The sequence below is a fragment of the Thermobia domestica genome, chromosome 2 (genome assembly GCF_964235325.1).
Source record: "Thermobia domestica chromosome 2, izTheDome1.hap1.1, whole genome shotgun sequence".
In the NCBI taxonomy this organism is placed as follows: Eukaryota; Metazoa; Arthropoda; class Insecta; order Zygentoma; family Lepismatidae; genus Thermobia; species Thermobia domestica.
Window position 1 is genome coordinate 2,992,539 of NC_137455.1, and position 17,598 is coordinate 3,010,136.

Consider the following 17,598-nt stretch of genomic DNA (forward strand, 5'->3'; position numbering starts at 1 on the left):
TAATGAGCCTCTGATGTCTTTTACTAACACACATCTCTTAGAAGTCAAAAAAAAAAAAAATATCTTTTATATACATTTCAGTTTTTTCCAACTTATCAATCAACTGGAAAAAAAAAACTACCCATATTCAATCCAGTGGTGGTTTTATTTAGTAATTGGATATTCTTGCAGAGCGAAGGAAGTGTTTCTGTATGCAGAAGAAGAATCCAAAATCCAAAATGTACGTAGAGAATTTGATTTTGACTTCTAGGAAATGTGTACTAGTAAAATACACCAGAAGCTCATTAAAGGTGTAGAAGTGATAGCAGCCTGATAGTATTCTTCCATTATTGGCAGGTCACTTGCTGCAGCTGAGAAACGTCCATGCTCCACGGTCGGCTGGTAACCTATTCGTCTTCACGTACGATTTCTCTGTTTTGATATCGTCCATTAATTGTGGTCTCCTTCGCCTTCTCCCTCCTTTTCCTGTCACCATATCCTCTAGCACGTCCTTCGTATCCAATGTCCCAACCAGTTTCTCTTCGTCTTCTTTAAAATATCTAAAATTGTTCTTTTCTTCCCCGCTATTTCTAAGACCCTCGCATTCGTTTTCCGCTCGACCCAGCTAATTTTCTCCATCGAAGAATATGGAATGAAAATAAATGTTGGAAAGACAAAAGCCATTTTGATTGGAACGAGGCAGTCGGTGTCAAATATAAAAGTAGAAGGGAAGAAAATAGAACAAGTGAATAGTTTTTGATACATGGGTAGTATTATTAGTGATGATATGAAATATGAACGTGAAATAAAAGCAAGGATAGTACAACGACTTATCAAAATGATAGTCGTAAACCTGGTTCGTTTGCTGAGATAAAAATCCGAAGTGGTAGAATTTCTTTGACATTAAAAACATTAGCTTCGATATTGAAATACCATTAATCTCACCTTTTTAATAAAACTGACAACGTCTATAAACGATGTTAAACTGGTTTATTATTTGATATAACTTATAATATCCTTTTCTTAAAACTGTTGAGTACACAAACTCACTGACTAGGTAACCTTAAAACATATCCATATCAACAACTATCCCATAATAATCTCATACATATATTAAAAACATTCTTCTTTTTTTAATATGAAATTAACGTTCTACTAAGTATAGTGCATATGTATGAGTACTTTCTGCCCAAGGTACAGGTAAATATTACACAAGCCAAAGTATTTTGTTATATAAAAATGTCGCTCGACAAAGGGACTGAATATAAAAGTCATGAGTAGGCTTGGCTTTTATCTTCAAGAACCACTGGTCCGTTTACATTAGTGTTCTTTACATTGCTTATGTCCAACATATTTTAATCGCACCTTGTATATCTATTCATTATATTTCACATATATATATATATAAATACATTCATAACAATTCTTTCATTTCATCAATATTTATCTTTAATTACATTAATTATATTTATTTCATTATTATCTACTATATTATTATTACATTTTCTTATTAAAAATATCGTCGCTTATTTAATTAGTCGTCGAAGGTTGCGATTTCAAAAAATGTAAAGGACAAACGTGGGTTACAAATAATATTAATCTTTACGGGCGCATTAAATAACAAACAAGTCAGATGTTGCATTTAAAGGTATACATAGTGGCACTAAGATGTTATAATAAAGAAGAATCTTATTTAAGGTAGTCGTTGAATAATTGATTTTATAGAATGGATCTTATTATTAACATAATCTTTGACAATTAAATTTTCAACACAAATCAATCAAATATAAATAATCTTTGCTTTTAATCAATTATAAATCGAACTATAATTCCTCATATTGCTTATATAGCGAAGTTATAAGGATTGTTTTCATTATTGATATTTACACATAAACTCAAAAATAAAAATTTACAAGAATCTACAACTAACATGAATTTAACCTAATTTCAGTAACGGTAATCAGGTTACATTCGAACTTGCATACGGTTTTAATAAAGTGCACTGTACTGCGCTATCATGATTAGGTTCTATATGATGTCGTACATGTCTTTCATCGTGATTCTGATTTTGGTATGAAGTCCCATCTCTTGATCTCCACTTACGTCTATCCACGTAGTTCGCTGCATTTCTGGAATTTCGCTCAGTACTTCGATTATTTTTATATCTACTGCTGTTGAGTGATCTGACATCATAATTACCATGATTAGCTAGGTTAGGCGGATTCCCTACATAACCTTGTCTATTTTGTTCATTGGGATTGCTAGAGTATACTCGGCTTAGGTTAGGTTCTGTATTATTTACACTTCGGATATTTAAATTCCGAACAGGCACCAAATGATCTGAATTATTCTTATTTTTACCTATTCCTGATTGTGGATTCATGGCATGGTATTGAGTTTCGTAGCATTGGACAAGCATCAATAAATGGCTGAAACTCATACACTGTGTGGAAAATAAGATCTGTTGCAATTTAAATGGAAGCAAATTTCGAATCGATGCTATTATTCTCGATTCCGATTGCAAAGGATTAACGACCTTTAATTCGTTGTAGACATTTACAACAAACTCTACAAGAGATTTGTGCAATCGAGGATTGAAGTGTTGATTTCTAAGGGTGGCATCTCTATTTGCCAGCAAAAAGTCATTTTCATAATTTGCGATCAATGCCGCTTTGAATTCCTCATATGAACTAATGTGATCACGTATTGCCTTAAACCATAAGGAACAAGGTGGGAGTAATACATGGGGTATTAATTTCATATATTGTGATCGATCGATAGACATTATATTGCATTCGTCTTGGAATTTCTCTAAGAAAGAAGTAGCATTCTCATTACACTTACCACTGAATTTGCTCATAGCTCGAATTTCACTCATTTTAACACTTAATTTTACCTTCTTTTTCTCATTCCTTGTTCTTGTTGAGTGATAGTTCCTATCCATGACATGCTGTGTCGTCACACCATCTATGTTTCGCTCATCAGTACTCTTCGGACAACTTTCTTCTAGTATAATATCTTCATCAGACCCCGGCGAAGGCGAGTTCATCTCTGGTGAGCGGGGAAACTCAAAGCGATCACTACCCAAGTTATTACGGTAAATGTTGTCTTTGGCCTGTAACATTTTAATCTCTTCCTGAATAGTAGCTAACAACTGTGTATTTACACGTATGTTATTAGAGTTGTTGCTAACCTGGATCTTTTGCTGTTTAATGGAAGATTCTATTACTTCTAAATCTTTTTTTAAAGCACCAATTTCTTGGGTTTGGTGATTGTGCTTTTCTTGACAATCATCGGATATCCTTTTTAACTTTTCCTCGAACTGTGAGGATATGTCGTTCACCACTTGGACAATTGTCTGTTTCGTTTCATCTGATTTCTGTTCTATCCGTCTACTTAATTCTTCATATTGCTTGTTAGCTTCGTCAAACTTCAGTTCTATCTTATGTTCCATGGTCTTGTTAGATTCGTTGAATTTCTGTTCCATGGTCTGCTTTAATTCTTCATTTTGTTTGTTAGCTTCGTTGAACTTCTGTTCCATGGTCGTGTTAGATTCGTGGAACTTCTGTTCCATGGTCTGCTTTAATTCTTCGTATCGCTTGTTAGCTTCGTCAGACTTCTGCTCTATGGTCTGCTTTATCTCAGTAGACATTTGCATTATTTGTCGCTGTACAGCTAACAAGAGTCGATCCTCTGATGACAAACCTGGTGTTACACTAGTTTCACCTTGGTCACTAGTATTTGATTCCTGCTGCATTGATTCGTTGTCCATTTTTCTTATGATTACTTTACCACTTCGCAATATGGTTAAGTTCGTATTCATTAACTGTAATATAAAAGTAAATTCAACCTTACTCTTCTTCTTCGGGAATTGAATTTACAGATTCCCGGGTGAGGTAAACCAAATTTTTACAACGACTTATCAAAATGAAAGTCGTAAACCTGGTTCGTTTGCTGAGATAAAAATCCGAAGTGGTAGAATTTCTTTGACATTAAAAACATTAGCTTCGATATTGAAATACCATTAATCTCACCTTTTTAATAAAACTGACAACGTCTATAAACGATGTTAAACTGGTTTATTATTTGATATAACTTATAATATCCTTTTCTTAAAACTGTTGAGTACACAAACTCACTGACTAGGTAACCTTAAAACATATCCATATCAACAACTATCCCATAATAATCTCATACATATATTAAAAACATTCTTCTTTTTTTAATATGAAATTAACGTTCTACTAAGTATAGTGCATATGTATGAGTACTTTCTGCCCAAGGTACAGGTAAATATTACACAAGCCAAAGTATTTTGTTATAATAGGAATGGCGAAAGAAGCCTTTAGGAGGAAGAAAATACTATTTTGTGGGACCTTGAATAAAGAACTGAAAAAAGAGTCATAACTACTTCGTGTGGAGTATTGTACTGAATGGATCAGAAACCTGGACATTACGCAAAAGTGATGAGAAACGACTGGAAGCTTTCGAAATATGGGTGTGGAGAAGAATGGAGAGAATTAGCTGGGTCGAGCGGAAAACGAATGAGAGGGTTTTATAAATGGCTGGGAAGAAAAGAACAATTTTAGATATTTTTAAGAAGAGGAAGAGAAACTGGTTGAGACATTGGATAAGAAGGAACTGTATCATGAGGGACGTACTAGAGGGTATGGTGGCAGGAAAAAGAGGGAGGAAGCGAAGAAGACTACAAGTAATGGACAATATCAAAACAGAGAAATCGTAGGTGAAGACGAAGAGATTAGCGGAAGACCGTGGAGCATGGAAGCTTCTCAGTTCCAGCAAGTAACCTTTCAATAATGACAGAATACCTATGATGATGATGACGATGATCTTTCATAATGTAATAACGAAGATTAGCCACTGCAAGGTTAGTGTAAGAACTTACGAACAGTCATCAATATCGAACGGCTTTATCCCCTTTCTAACCGTATTTCAAAACGGTATGCTCAGGAATGTTATTAATCACTTCACTTATTTCAAATTCTAGTTCTTTAACAATTCTTACACTTGAGACTGTTGGCTGTACAACTGCTGGCACCTTGTTCACGAATGGTAATAATAGGAGTCAGATAAAATAAAAACGTCAAGGAAATTGAAAGAATGCTGCAATTGACTCGTCAAATGGCGATATTCAAAAACTTTACACAGTATTATAGACGAAATAGTTTTATTTTTACAAAAATTAAACTGAGAAACTATTTTTTAAAAAAATATTTATTTCTTTAAAACAATCAAAACTTAACGTGGATAAGGGATCGTTTAGTAATGAATGCAAGACTCGAATTTAAAAATACATTGACTACTTCCATAATAATGTCATCAAAGTGGGTTGGCAAATCTTCACTATCCAAGCAAAGAAACACATAAAAAATTTTACAGCAGGGTACATTATCAGATATTATCATTATGCTGATGATATTACAAAAGTGGTTTAATCAAACACGCAGATCGGTGCAAGCCCCTAAAACAGTTACTTCCAAAGAAGCAAAAACTTGGATAGGAATTCCTTATTTTGCACAATTATCGACAAAATTCAACATATTCGTGCACAACATAATATGTCTGTTTTCAATATCCTCTCAAAAAGTTTAGAAAAACATCTTACCGGATTTAAAAGTTATTTCGTTCATCCACTAAATAAGTCAGGTATTTATCGTACTCAATGCGAACGTGACTCCTCATATATAGGTCAAACGAAACGCAGTATTAACACCCGAATTAAAGAACATATTAGAGAATTACAAAAGTCACAAGAAGAGGCATATCGGAATTGGAGGTTCACTTAAAACAACCACACAATATAAAGCAGGTGAATGTAATAGGTTCAGCAAAAACAAGGAAACAACGAAAGATTAAAGTATCATCCTTTATTCATAAATGTAAACCGGCTTTAAATCTGGATTTTGGCAACAATGATAAATCTGGATACCTACCTTTGATATATATTTTAGATCTGACAACAATGACGTAACAGATATAACGCTTCCTTCAACTCAGCTCTCTCTTCTTCCATTGATACCACTCTTACATGTCTGAGTGTTGTTAAGCGACCTTTTTTTCAGGTTTGTAATAAGCAAGATCATTTATAATATATAATAAATTAATAAGAGCAACCTATAACTAATGAGAAAGGTAGGCGACCGTAAGTATCAATACAATGTTATAGAATATACAATATTAATTACCACTGTTGAGGTGAGGTGATTTTGAGTTTAACGTCCTGTTCAGCAGCGAGGCTGTATGAGATGTGGACCTACTGATTAACATGAAATCCGAACCGCATTAACTCCCGCCGGGAATCGAACCTGGGTCTCCCATTCCAAAGGCGCATACGATAACCGTTTAGCCACGTAGGAGCTCAATTACCACTGGTGAGTCACCAAAAAAAAATAAAAATCGTATTGTGAAGAAAAAGGACTTAGGCCATTGTGTGCCCCTGAGAATAAGTGATCGAGTATTTCAGTCGAAATATTGGAAGAAAGACTAAAGAGGAACTTTACTAGGTGATTAATTTGAGGTATACACGTCCGTAGCTGTGTTCAAGGTGAGAAATGTGTTTCAATAGGCGAAAATCTTGAATATAATGTGAGCAATCGTCCTCTCAAGCTTAGTGGATTCCATATAATTGCTGTGACGAAGGGAGTCGTAACAATTTTGAAATCATGTTCCCAATGTACGGGGATTCTAAATTTATTCTCGATATAGGAAAATATCCATGATCCACCAACAGATTCTGATGTCCAGTGGCGGATCTATTCCAGGAGAGCCTAGCCTCCATCCCACCCCAATTTTTTGAGTGGCAAAAATAATTTAAGCTAATATTTATGTATTTTTGAAAGTATATAGTAACTCATGATATACCTATCATAGTCTGGGTTCTGGCTCCCCCCCCCCCCCCAAAATTTTTATCTTCTAGATTCGCCACTGCTCATGTCCTTTAACTATCAAACTTTCTCAGTAGTTCTGACCTCGTACACCCTCCCCCTCAAAGTACGGCTTGGATTAAAATGTCTTGTTCCTGTCTCAATTATATTTTTTAAGTACAAATCTGTAGTTGATACCTGGTTTTATTGTTTCGATTATTTTCGCTGCCTTCTGTAAAATTTTACTATTTCATTTTGTGTGATGACCCGTTCACTTGTGAGCACCCCTGATTTGTGGCATTGTAAGGATGAGTTCGTTGCCTTTTAAGAAACTACGTGAAAACCGCTGTATTGCATGAGTGTATGAATATTTGATGTTTGTAATATTTTGTATTGATATCTTAACTGTTATTTCCAGGAACAAAGATCGCGAAATGGAGGAAGCAGAAGAGCGCCATCAAGTGGAGATAAAAGTGTACAAACAGAAAGTGAAACACTTACTCTACGAACATCAAAACAACTTATCAGAATTGAAGGTAAACAATTTTTTTACACATAGATTGTATTTGACTCTCAGAGCACATTATAAGAAATAAAAGAATTTATCCTTCACCTCTCCGCTCCAATTCTTCAATAGATTCAGTGACCTTTTTTTACCTTTCTCTGTCGGTAATTCGAAAAGTTGAGAACATCTGCTTGTTTTTAGACTTCAAAATTATGCTGTTCACGAGAAATAGTCTGAGCGAGCGGCTGCGTTGGTCTGTCGGTCGACAGGTATCAGAATTAAACCGGTTTCGTGACATGCATTAAGCGTCTCCGTCCATATCCTTGTATTCCAGCCGTATAGTAAATGGTAGAAATTGCCATTTTCAGTTCCAGTGTCAATCGCAATAAAGCAAAAACGATTAAATAGGCTTCATACTGACCGTGAAAGTCAGAGAAATCTGCAATACTTAACACAGAAGTCAGGAATTGTTTTTTTAACTACCCAGAAAAGATATGAAGAACACGTCAAAGAATCAAGACAGATTCAGAAAGAAGACGATAAGAGAAAGAAAATTATATTTAAAAATAAACAAGCTGGAGGAGCGCCAAAAAGTGTTCAAACTTCAAGCTTTGAAAGAAGAACAACAAATTAAATAACTTACTGGTTCATATTAGCTTTGCTGTCCTAAATAACTTAAACTAGAAATCAAATCACTGAATAAAGCAAGGTTTATTTTAAAAATAATAACTGTGTAACAGTATCGCCAACGAACTTTACATATTGGCTTCATTAGACACTGTAAAAACAAGAGGGACTTGCATCTAAATATAACAGGATTCCAGAAACTGGTTCTGAATGGACTCAGCCAATCATAACAAAAGTTGACAAAAGTGAAACTAAACACCACAGATCCCTTTCCCTCCCTGATCCGGCTGAAAACTAAGCTACAAATTAAGTATTTCCAATAACTTGTCTCATTGTTCGTCAATTTTAACTCCTGCATTCTAATTCGTAACACAGCCCTGCTCTTTTTCAATAAATCTGGCCTTCTTCCACTTTCTTATCGACAACCTTTGTTCCCGTCCTAGTACTTCAATCTCGCACCAATTAAATGAAAAATGCAAATGCTACAGATGAAGATACGAGTAAGATTCGTTGGTTGTAGATGATCAAAGAGATGGGCAAATCATGTTATGTCTTTATATTTATGAAGTATTGAGAACGCGAGATATTACAGATATCTTTAGTTTATAATTATTATTTTGATACTGGTGTTTTATTCTATTCCAAATACAGGAAGCCTGACTCATAATAAATATTTATAATAAGAAAGTAAGCGTAAACTATACTTTGGAAATAAAAAGGAGAGGTTTGGATCGCTATGGGAATGATGGAGGCTGATTAAAAAATTGACTTTGTTTCTAAACCTAATTATAAATGATCGTGTTTGCTTTGTCGCGAATCACGAAAAATTTACTTTCTCATTCATGGAATTTGAGGGAAATCAATATCAGGGTTTCAGTGTGAATCCTGTTAAAGATATCGAAAAATGTATTTTGATGTGGGTTGAGCATCTAAGAATATATTCCTTCTCTGCCTTTACCACTCCAATAAAACTGAAAGTGGTTGAAATCCATTGGAACTTTCGGTTTTAGTTTTTGATCTTTCTACAACAAAAGCGATAGTGAATAGCGAGAAGAGATTTGTCGATATAAATTTCGTGTCCCAAAAATATGTTCGATCTCGGCTCTAATCCGTTTGTTGTAACCGAAAGTGGCAGAAACTTCCCATTTTTGGCTTTAATATAGATCACTATAAGGGAAGAACGGTAAAAACATGGCGATAAATATTTATTCAAATATAATTTAAATGTAACAGTGCAAGGATGATGCAATCTCTTTCAATAACCCTCTGGTGAAACCGGAAGTAGTAGGAAGTATAAATTCCATTTTCAATATTGAGCCGCGTCGAGCAAAGAAGGTAATAGCGAGAAACTATTTCTTTGATGCGAATTTAGTGTCCCAAAATAGGTTCAGTCTTGGCTTTAATATCCGTATTCGAACTAGAAAATATAAGATGAATCTCTCACTTCTGTTTTTAATATTGGATTTCAATAGAGTAGAAATTATGAGAGATACCAACAAATTATTTTTGATATAGATTTGGCATCCCAAGGCTAGGATCCACTTCCTCCTCATCCTCCTATTCAGACCGAAACTGGTAAATCTGTCAGCTCGCTTAGAATATTGGACGCTTATAATTTGGAAATCTACCGAAATTTTATAATGTGAACCTATACTCTCTGCTTTAGTGCAGCTCTCCTATCTTGGTTTCAGAAACAAAAGGTTGTAATTATTAGCGAATGAACTTGGAGCCCAGAGGTGAGTGATAATAGATTGTTTAATTTTACTCATCTTTTTACAGAGCCTTCTTGTAAGTCCTTGCTATAATAACACAGTCAGAAATTTTATATAGAGAGCTTAGATGACTTATCAATATAGTTGCTTCCTCTAAAACACATAATGTTGTGGAAAAACATAAAATGTACGAGTAAACGTGTTGTTTAAAAATTTTCAAACTAGTGAATTACAACAAACAAACTAAATAGTTTCTTTAGCTGTGATTTATGTACAGTGGCTTGCGTACGTTTAAGCCAATCCTGAGTAATATTCTGCTGTAAAACTTTTGCACCAAATCTCAAGTGTGGCAAGTCCCGCTCGTCCTATCTGAATCAAGCAACCCATTTGTTGTCAATAATGTCAGATAGCATTCGGTTATTGTCTGTTTCCCATATTTTGGGATCCAGATGTTTTCTTTCAAAATTTTGCTTACAGCTATGAAGTTCTAGATCCTAAGTGGTAAACAGTGTTTTATTCGGAAATTTTCTTCTTGCAACACAAAATTGTAGGTGCTGCAATCCATTTCTTAACAATAGTTTGAATATTTCTTAACAATACATATTTGTCGAATCATATATATCTTTTAAGTTAATTGTTCCAATTTAGTAAAGTTGATTCATACTACTGATCCTAATCAATTTCTTTCCTTAAATCTGATTTTAACGGAAATTCGTACTGTTTGAGTTTAGCCTCCCTTTCAGCAAGCTTAACGTGGGATCCGAACCACTGACTCCCACTGAAAATTTAACCCGGATCTCCTGCGCCAAAGACGCGTACACTAACCATCTAGCCACAAAGGAACCATCCTATTCTTCCCAGATTGACTACTGCATTGAATAAGATACTTTCACAGGACGGTTTGTGTGTAGCGTTTACATTCCCCAGCATTTTGGAGAGTTATTACCCGATTTAAAAGCTCTTATATCCCTTTTTTCCTTTTTTTCATTTCATCGTTTCGTTCATGTTCGTCACTGTCTTCCTTAGCCTCAAATTTTAAACGTTGTAATACGAGGGTAAATTGGAAAGTTCGTGACCTGACCTTTAAAATTAGAAAATGTTTGGATAAGTTATGTGTTATTTTACCCCACGTAATTCCCCTTCGACCGAGATACATTTACACCATCTCTCCGGTAACGCTTTTATACCGCTTTTAAAAAATGATTCCTCGAGCTCTGCAAAATATCCCAGTACAGCTTTCATCTCTGCATCCGAAGAAAATCGCAGATATCCCCCCCCCCAAAAAAAAACTTTTCAGATTTATAAACAAATGAAAGTCCGAGGGGGGCAGATTAGGCGAATAGGGCGGGTGCGGCAACAGTTCGAACTTACAGGAATGAATTTCTGCCATGAATATAAGGGACGTGTGAACGCGCGCATTGTCCTGGTGAAACAACATATTTCTTCGCAGTATTCCTGGCCTTTTAATTCGGATTCCTCACGCAAACGTCGCAGAAGGATGCAAGTAGTATTCAGAATTGATAGTCTTTCTCTTTTCCAAGAAATTAATCAGGATAATGGGCCTAACATCCCAAAAAATTGATGTCATAATCTTGTTTGCCGACAAAACTTGTTTAGCTTTCTTTGTAACAGGAGATCCAAGTCGTTTCCATTGCTTCGATTGTTGTTTTGATTTCGGTGTGTGATGGTGTACATATGCCTCGTCTATAGTCACAAATCTGACAATAAACTCCTCCGGATCACTTTCAAACAGTTTCTAAACAATCATGGGAAAAAGCGAGTCGATTATATTTATGTTCAACTGAAAGAAACTTGGGTACCCATCTCGCGGACACCTTAGAAAACCCTAATTCGTTTATGATAATATTTTGTGTTCGCTAATAGGAAATACCCACAGTCTCACAGTCAGGTATCTCTCGAATTTTGATTCTATTCAAAATCAGGTCACAAATTTTATTGATATTTTCTATGGTAGTCAACGTTGAAGGCCTGCCACTGCAGGAGTCCTCTTCAATGCTGCGTTTTCCACGCGTAAATTCTGCTACCCACAGGGCCGTGCAATGGAAAATCAGCGCCCGGGGCGAAAGTATACGACAGCGTCTCCATACATATATTCCAAGCAATTTTTCCTATCTTTTTTCCTTTTTTCTATCGATTTTTTCGCCCCCCTTACTTCGGCGCCCGGGGCCGTCGCCCCCCCACGGCACGGCCCTGGCTACCGACTTTTTCTTCTTGGAATATGAGGGCACAAAGTCTCCTAGTGTCTCTACCATGTCCATATCAATTTCCTGTGGTGTTGAGCCTTTTTTATGCAGGTACTTAATGACAGCACGATGCTCGATTTTCTCCATGTGACTAATTTCCGTCATTTCGCTGATTTACCGCCTTATAAACTCCTCACTTGAAACAATAGCGAAATGAAATTTTACACAGTGATTACCAACGGAAATAGCTACGCAGCTAATGCATACAAATATATAATAATTGCTTCCTTCATAGTCAGACCACGAACTTTCCAATACACCCTCGTATAATAAGTACACAAATCCAATTGCAAAATCAGGATATTATGAGATAAAATGCAGTTGTGTGAGGGTTAGTAGGTAAGATTAAAAGTAATGTAAAAGCGCTTGTCCAAAAAAAAAAAAAAAATCCAGTTTTAGTTCCTTCGAAACATTTAAAACAAACATAAGACAGCATTATAGGGTCAAGAATTTTATTTGGAGCAAAAAAATGAAAACCAAGGAACAGTTTTTGAAATGTGTTTATTCTTTCAAAACAACTGAAACTTGGCATAGGGTTAGTTAAATAAAGATTGGGAAGGCTGTGATTTAAAGATACATTGAGGGCTGGCACAATCAAAATACCAACATGACTTAGAAACCGTCTTTTTCCAAACAAAGGAACACACAGCTTGATCTCGCGTTTCACAGCGACCTACTTGATGAATCACAGCAATAGATTGGACAAGATGTCTTCTCCAGTGAGTCGTTTACATTTCCTTCATCTTTTCATTTTTTATATTCCTGTTTGTATTCCTTTGTGAACAGAGCTGCAGGTGAGAACCGATAGTCTGAAAGTGCAAAAGTTATTCTAGATTAAAAAATTTGAATTAAGTTATTTTTTTAAGCGTATTAGCATACTGTACGTAAGCTTAAATCAAAACCTACGTATTTTTTTACCTTATAATAGATGCAGGTAACTATATATTTCTTTTGCTGAAAGAATGCTTTTATTTTCTGAATACTTTGCAGTATGTTAACTTTTCTTTTTCTCGGCAGGCGGAGAACATGGTAAATTTGAGGACAGCGGAGGGTGAGTACACAGAGCGGGAGCGAGAATTGCTGAGAGACAAGACTGAGCTGAAGAAGCAGTTGAGAGAGCAAGAACTTGCACATCAGGATGCAATGAGGGATCTCAAAATGGTAAGACCACAATATCACTTAACTATTAATGCTATACAGAATAAAGTAGTAGAGAATTAAGACTAGATTTATTTTCACATTTTTCTTCTTTACAGCGTACACTTGTTTTAAGACCCGGACGCACTAAAAATAATATAAAATTTACTTTTTTTTTTTTGCTTGTTTTTCATAAGTGAAACTAAATAATGAAATGTTACCACAGTCATAGATAATATTATTCTACAACATAAAAAATATGAACGTCCAGAATTTTCAATGTTGCTAGAATAACATTTTCCCCAAAATCTAAATGAAGGCAGGGGCCGCGGTGGCTCAGTAGTAGAGCGTTTACCTCTAGTGCGTGGGGTCCCTGGTTCGATCCCCGCTCAAGGCAAGTGAACTTTGTGGTGGACAAACACCGTGTACATGGGTTTCCTCGGGGTTCTCCCGTTTCCTCCCACTTTCTTCATTCCACCATTTCACTCATCTCTCATCATCACCGTCTCCTTTAGCCTAACCGGCATAACCGTAGAACGTAAAACTTAAAGATTTCATTTCATTTCTAAATTAAGGCAGTGACTAGACGAACGAACTCAACTGCATTTGATTACGTATCATGTTATTTTGGAATCCTGTGAGTTTAAATAATAGTTGTATTGAGTTGTAATAAACAAATAGTTTTAACATACAGTTATTATAATTAAATAATAATGTTATTTAAAAAATACTTCACAGGATACAAAAACATGATACGTAATCAAATGTAATTGAGTTCGTTCCTCTAATCGCTGCCTTAACTCAGATTTTGAAAATGTTATTCTGACAACACTTAATTTCTATGGATGGCAACACTGAAAATTCTTCAGGTTCATATTTTCTGTTGTAGAATAACATATATGATTGTGGTAATTTACATTTCATTATCTCCTTTCATTTATGAAATACAAGCAAAAGAAAAATGGTAAATTTTGTATTATATTTAGTATGTCAGGCTCTTAAGATTTAGTGCATAGATACATTGTAAGTTGCTTCACCAAAGTTCGTTTACAGAAATGAGATAGTAGGTAAACTCCTGATTTTTTAAAATTCATCCTACTTCGCGACACATCTTCTCATACCCTATGTACACTGTTTCTCAATTTATGGAAGTCTCATAATTCTATCTATAGATGTCGCTTGAAGTCGATGAATATCAAGTATCTTAGAATATAGAGGATCAGCGTACATAACAAAATCTTGAAGCATAATGTATTACCCATTAACCCCATTTTTGTTTGCTCAGCTACTTCCAAGAGTCCCGGTATACCCTCATGCGATGCTTTAATAATTCTCGACATCGAAATATTTTAATTATGATTAGAGTAAACTCCCGATAATTGGGTGGTGCGGCAACCGCGGATAAGCGAATTCCACGGATAATCCGCAAAATGGTCGAAAAAGGACGCAGCACAAATCAACACGAAAATGCTTTTGGACAATTTGTTTACAGTATGTGAGCTACACATATAATTAAGGCTTAATAGACAGTAGTTTTCTGTATTCATAAGTTTGTTGATTTACTTTTCACCAAACAATCGGTCAACTGCTTTTGTTATTTCGTGTTAAAACGCCTCTTTCTTATTTGCAATTGAAGTTTTTCAACATTTTGTTTAAAAGACGAAGCAATAAGCGCCAAAAAAAAAAAAAAAAAAATTTAAAAATTTGATGTGATTTAAGTTTAGCGTCCCTTTCAGCGAAGCTATGTGAAATGCAGGCCCCTATTTATATGTTGTGCGCCCCTGTGCACTAAATAATTTGCCGCCCCGTTACGCACAAACTTATGTCTCAAACAAGGAAACAAGCCGTGATTTTGCAAATACAGAGGGTGTTTCCGATTTATGGTGACGATTTCAAACTGCATTTAGCTTAAGGGAAACATGTCGTCACCATTGAGAGTGCTTTATTTCGAGGCGCTCCATCTGGGAAACTGCCACGCAGTGCAGTAATGTCAAGCCGCAACCATTTCTTCTGACAGGCTTTCCATAGCCCTTCAACGGTGTGGGGTCTCCTGTGAGACAAGCCTCGTTTCAGGAATCGGAAGGCGCAAAAGTCCATCGATAACACATCAGGGGACTTCACTGGAATGTCTGTGAATGGAATGGCACGAATTACAGTTTCTTCTGCCATTTGTTGGAGGAAGAGGCGGGTTGAGCGAGATGTACGACTTGATGCCATATCTTGATGCACCCACACACGATTATTGTCCATCTCCTAGAGACTGGAAATGTCATGGCGATAAACGGGTGTCAGGACGTTAGCCTGATAATATTCCGAATTCACCTTCGTATTTTTCGCTACACGATGTATGGCCAGCTTGCCCTGATACGAGTATCCAGCAGTGATCATGAAGCCTGTGCCAAAACTTTCCTTGCATTCAGTGAACCATCTTTGAAAGTTCCTCGCACCTGTCGATCGATAAAAAATTGCACGTGGCTTGTGACAGTCATCTAGATAAACATATGCCTCGTCCAGTGTTACAACAAACTTCGATTTTTCACAGGCCTAGTACCCCTTATACAGATTTCGACAATTGGTGCGACTTTCCTGGATGTGTTTTGGCAAGAGCTTATGAACACGCCCCTTCCGTCGTTTTACCAACCTCAGATCGCGATGAATCATGGTGTGCACTGTCTTCAGTTATGTCTGTAGCCGGTTCGCGATACTCCTCTGTGTGGGTGGCTTCTCCCTGGTGACCAGAGCCCCGACTTCCCTACTTCTCGTGTGCGGCTAGTGGCAGGCCAAGGTTGGCCTGTTTCTGCCACACAGGGATCATCCCACGCCTTAAATTACCTGATCCTTTCAACGCCTGTGATATACCATTTTTGGACACAGTGAATCCACGCTCCTTGCACAGTTTGATAATGGTACTATAACTGTAATTCACGTCGGAAAGGGCAGTCCTGAAGTAGCCTTCCCAATAAGCACTTATTTTGGGAGGCATTTGTCCTGATATGCGCTTACCACACCTGTCACGCAGAATCAATGGTCCAAGGAACTCATACGACTGGCAGCTTTCTTCTCTTCCCGCTTGGTGGTGCTGCACAAGGTGTGTAATTTCGTCACCATTGTTCGGAAACAACCTCTGTATACCAGCTCTTGTTGAATAGTAGTTGAGGTATTACAAGTTACAACGTAATTTTAAATACCCTAATTCTCTCAATGATGATTATGATGTGGTGTTCTGCCCGAAGGTAGGTGTTTGATCCGGGCTCTGAACAAGGTAAACCCATGGTAGTCTGCCATTGCCTTTCGTGGAATGATGATGACGTACTAAGGACGGGACCTACAGCTTAACTTGGGATCCGAACCACTTATGTCTCCACCAGGAATCAAACCCGGGACCCCTTGATTACAAGGCAACGAGCTTAACCACTCATCCATTGAGAAAAAAATAATTGTTTATATTATTCACCGTCAGTAAAGGGTTAACAGCATCTATAATAATAATAATAATACAATAAGCTGTGTGTCTGCCTGTAGCGCTTTTCAACTCGAGGACCATAATAGATAGAAACATGAAATTTTAATGTATTTTAAAGCTCTGAGAGAAATGATTCAAATGACCCGTTCCAGGTCCCTAGGTCACACCTGAGCTGAGATATGCGGGGTGCAAAGTCCCCATAAGAATAACATGGGGGCATTTTAAAAATAATCGGAAACGACTGATATTAGAGTTGAATTCATAGTTTTTAGGGTCGCTGAGATGAATAATAACAGTTTTAATATAATTCAAGTTCATATTCCACTCCCCAGCGAGAGGGCGATTGAAAGCGACAGCTATAAATGTTGAATTCAATGTTTTGGAGGTTACTGAAATAATAGTATCAGTTTTCATGATGTTCAAGTTTATCCTCATCCTTTGGAGTTGGGGTGGGAGAGGATGGCTTTTTAAAAATAATCAGATAAGCTAGCTAATTAGTAACTGATGTAATTAGAGAAAATTAAACTCATTAACATAGTTCCTCGCGTTTGCGCGGGACTCTGCGAGTTGCTAGTTTTAAATATTACTTTATTGCAAATAATATTTAAAAAATCCAAAATTTTGCCAACCTGTGCTCGAGCACAGAATAACACTTACCTAAATACGGGCCTGGTGAGATGTGGACTTACAGCTTAACGTGGGATCCGAATTACATAAACTCCCGCTAGGAGTCGAACCCGGGACTCTCACGCCAAAGACACATACACACAAAAAAAGAAGAAAAAGAAATGAAAGATTGCGAATTATCCGATCACGGATACTGGAGAGCTTACTGTATTATATTTAGTATATCTAGCTAACTATAGAGATACCTTCAGTAGCATACGTTTGAAAAGAAATTAATTTATATTTTAACACTTCTGAAAGTAAAAAGAATGGAACATAAGAGCCTGCCATACTGAAAATAATACAAAATTTAACATTTTTTTTCTTTTGCTTGTTTATTCATAAGTGAAAGGAGGAATGA

At 36.3% G+C, this 17,598-nt stretch overlaps 1 protein-coding gene across 1 annotated transcript in view; it reads left to right on the top strand.

Annotated features, from left to right (window-relative positions):
* Gas8 (Growth arrest specific protein 8) overlaps window positions 1-17,598 on the top strand; it is a 66,506-nt gene that overhangs the window by 13,571 nt on the left and 35,337 nt on the right. The window contains exons 4-5 of the mRNA XM_081738201.1: window positions 7,282-7,399; window positions 12,989-13,132. Coding sequence (XP_081594327.1) covers window positions 7,282-7,399; window positions 12,989-13,132 — 262 coding nt within the window. The remainder of the gene's footprint in view (window positions 1-7,281; window positions 7,400-12,988; window positions 13,133-17,598) is intronic.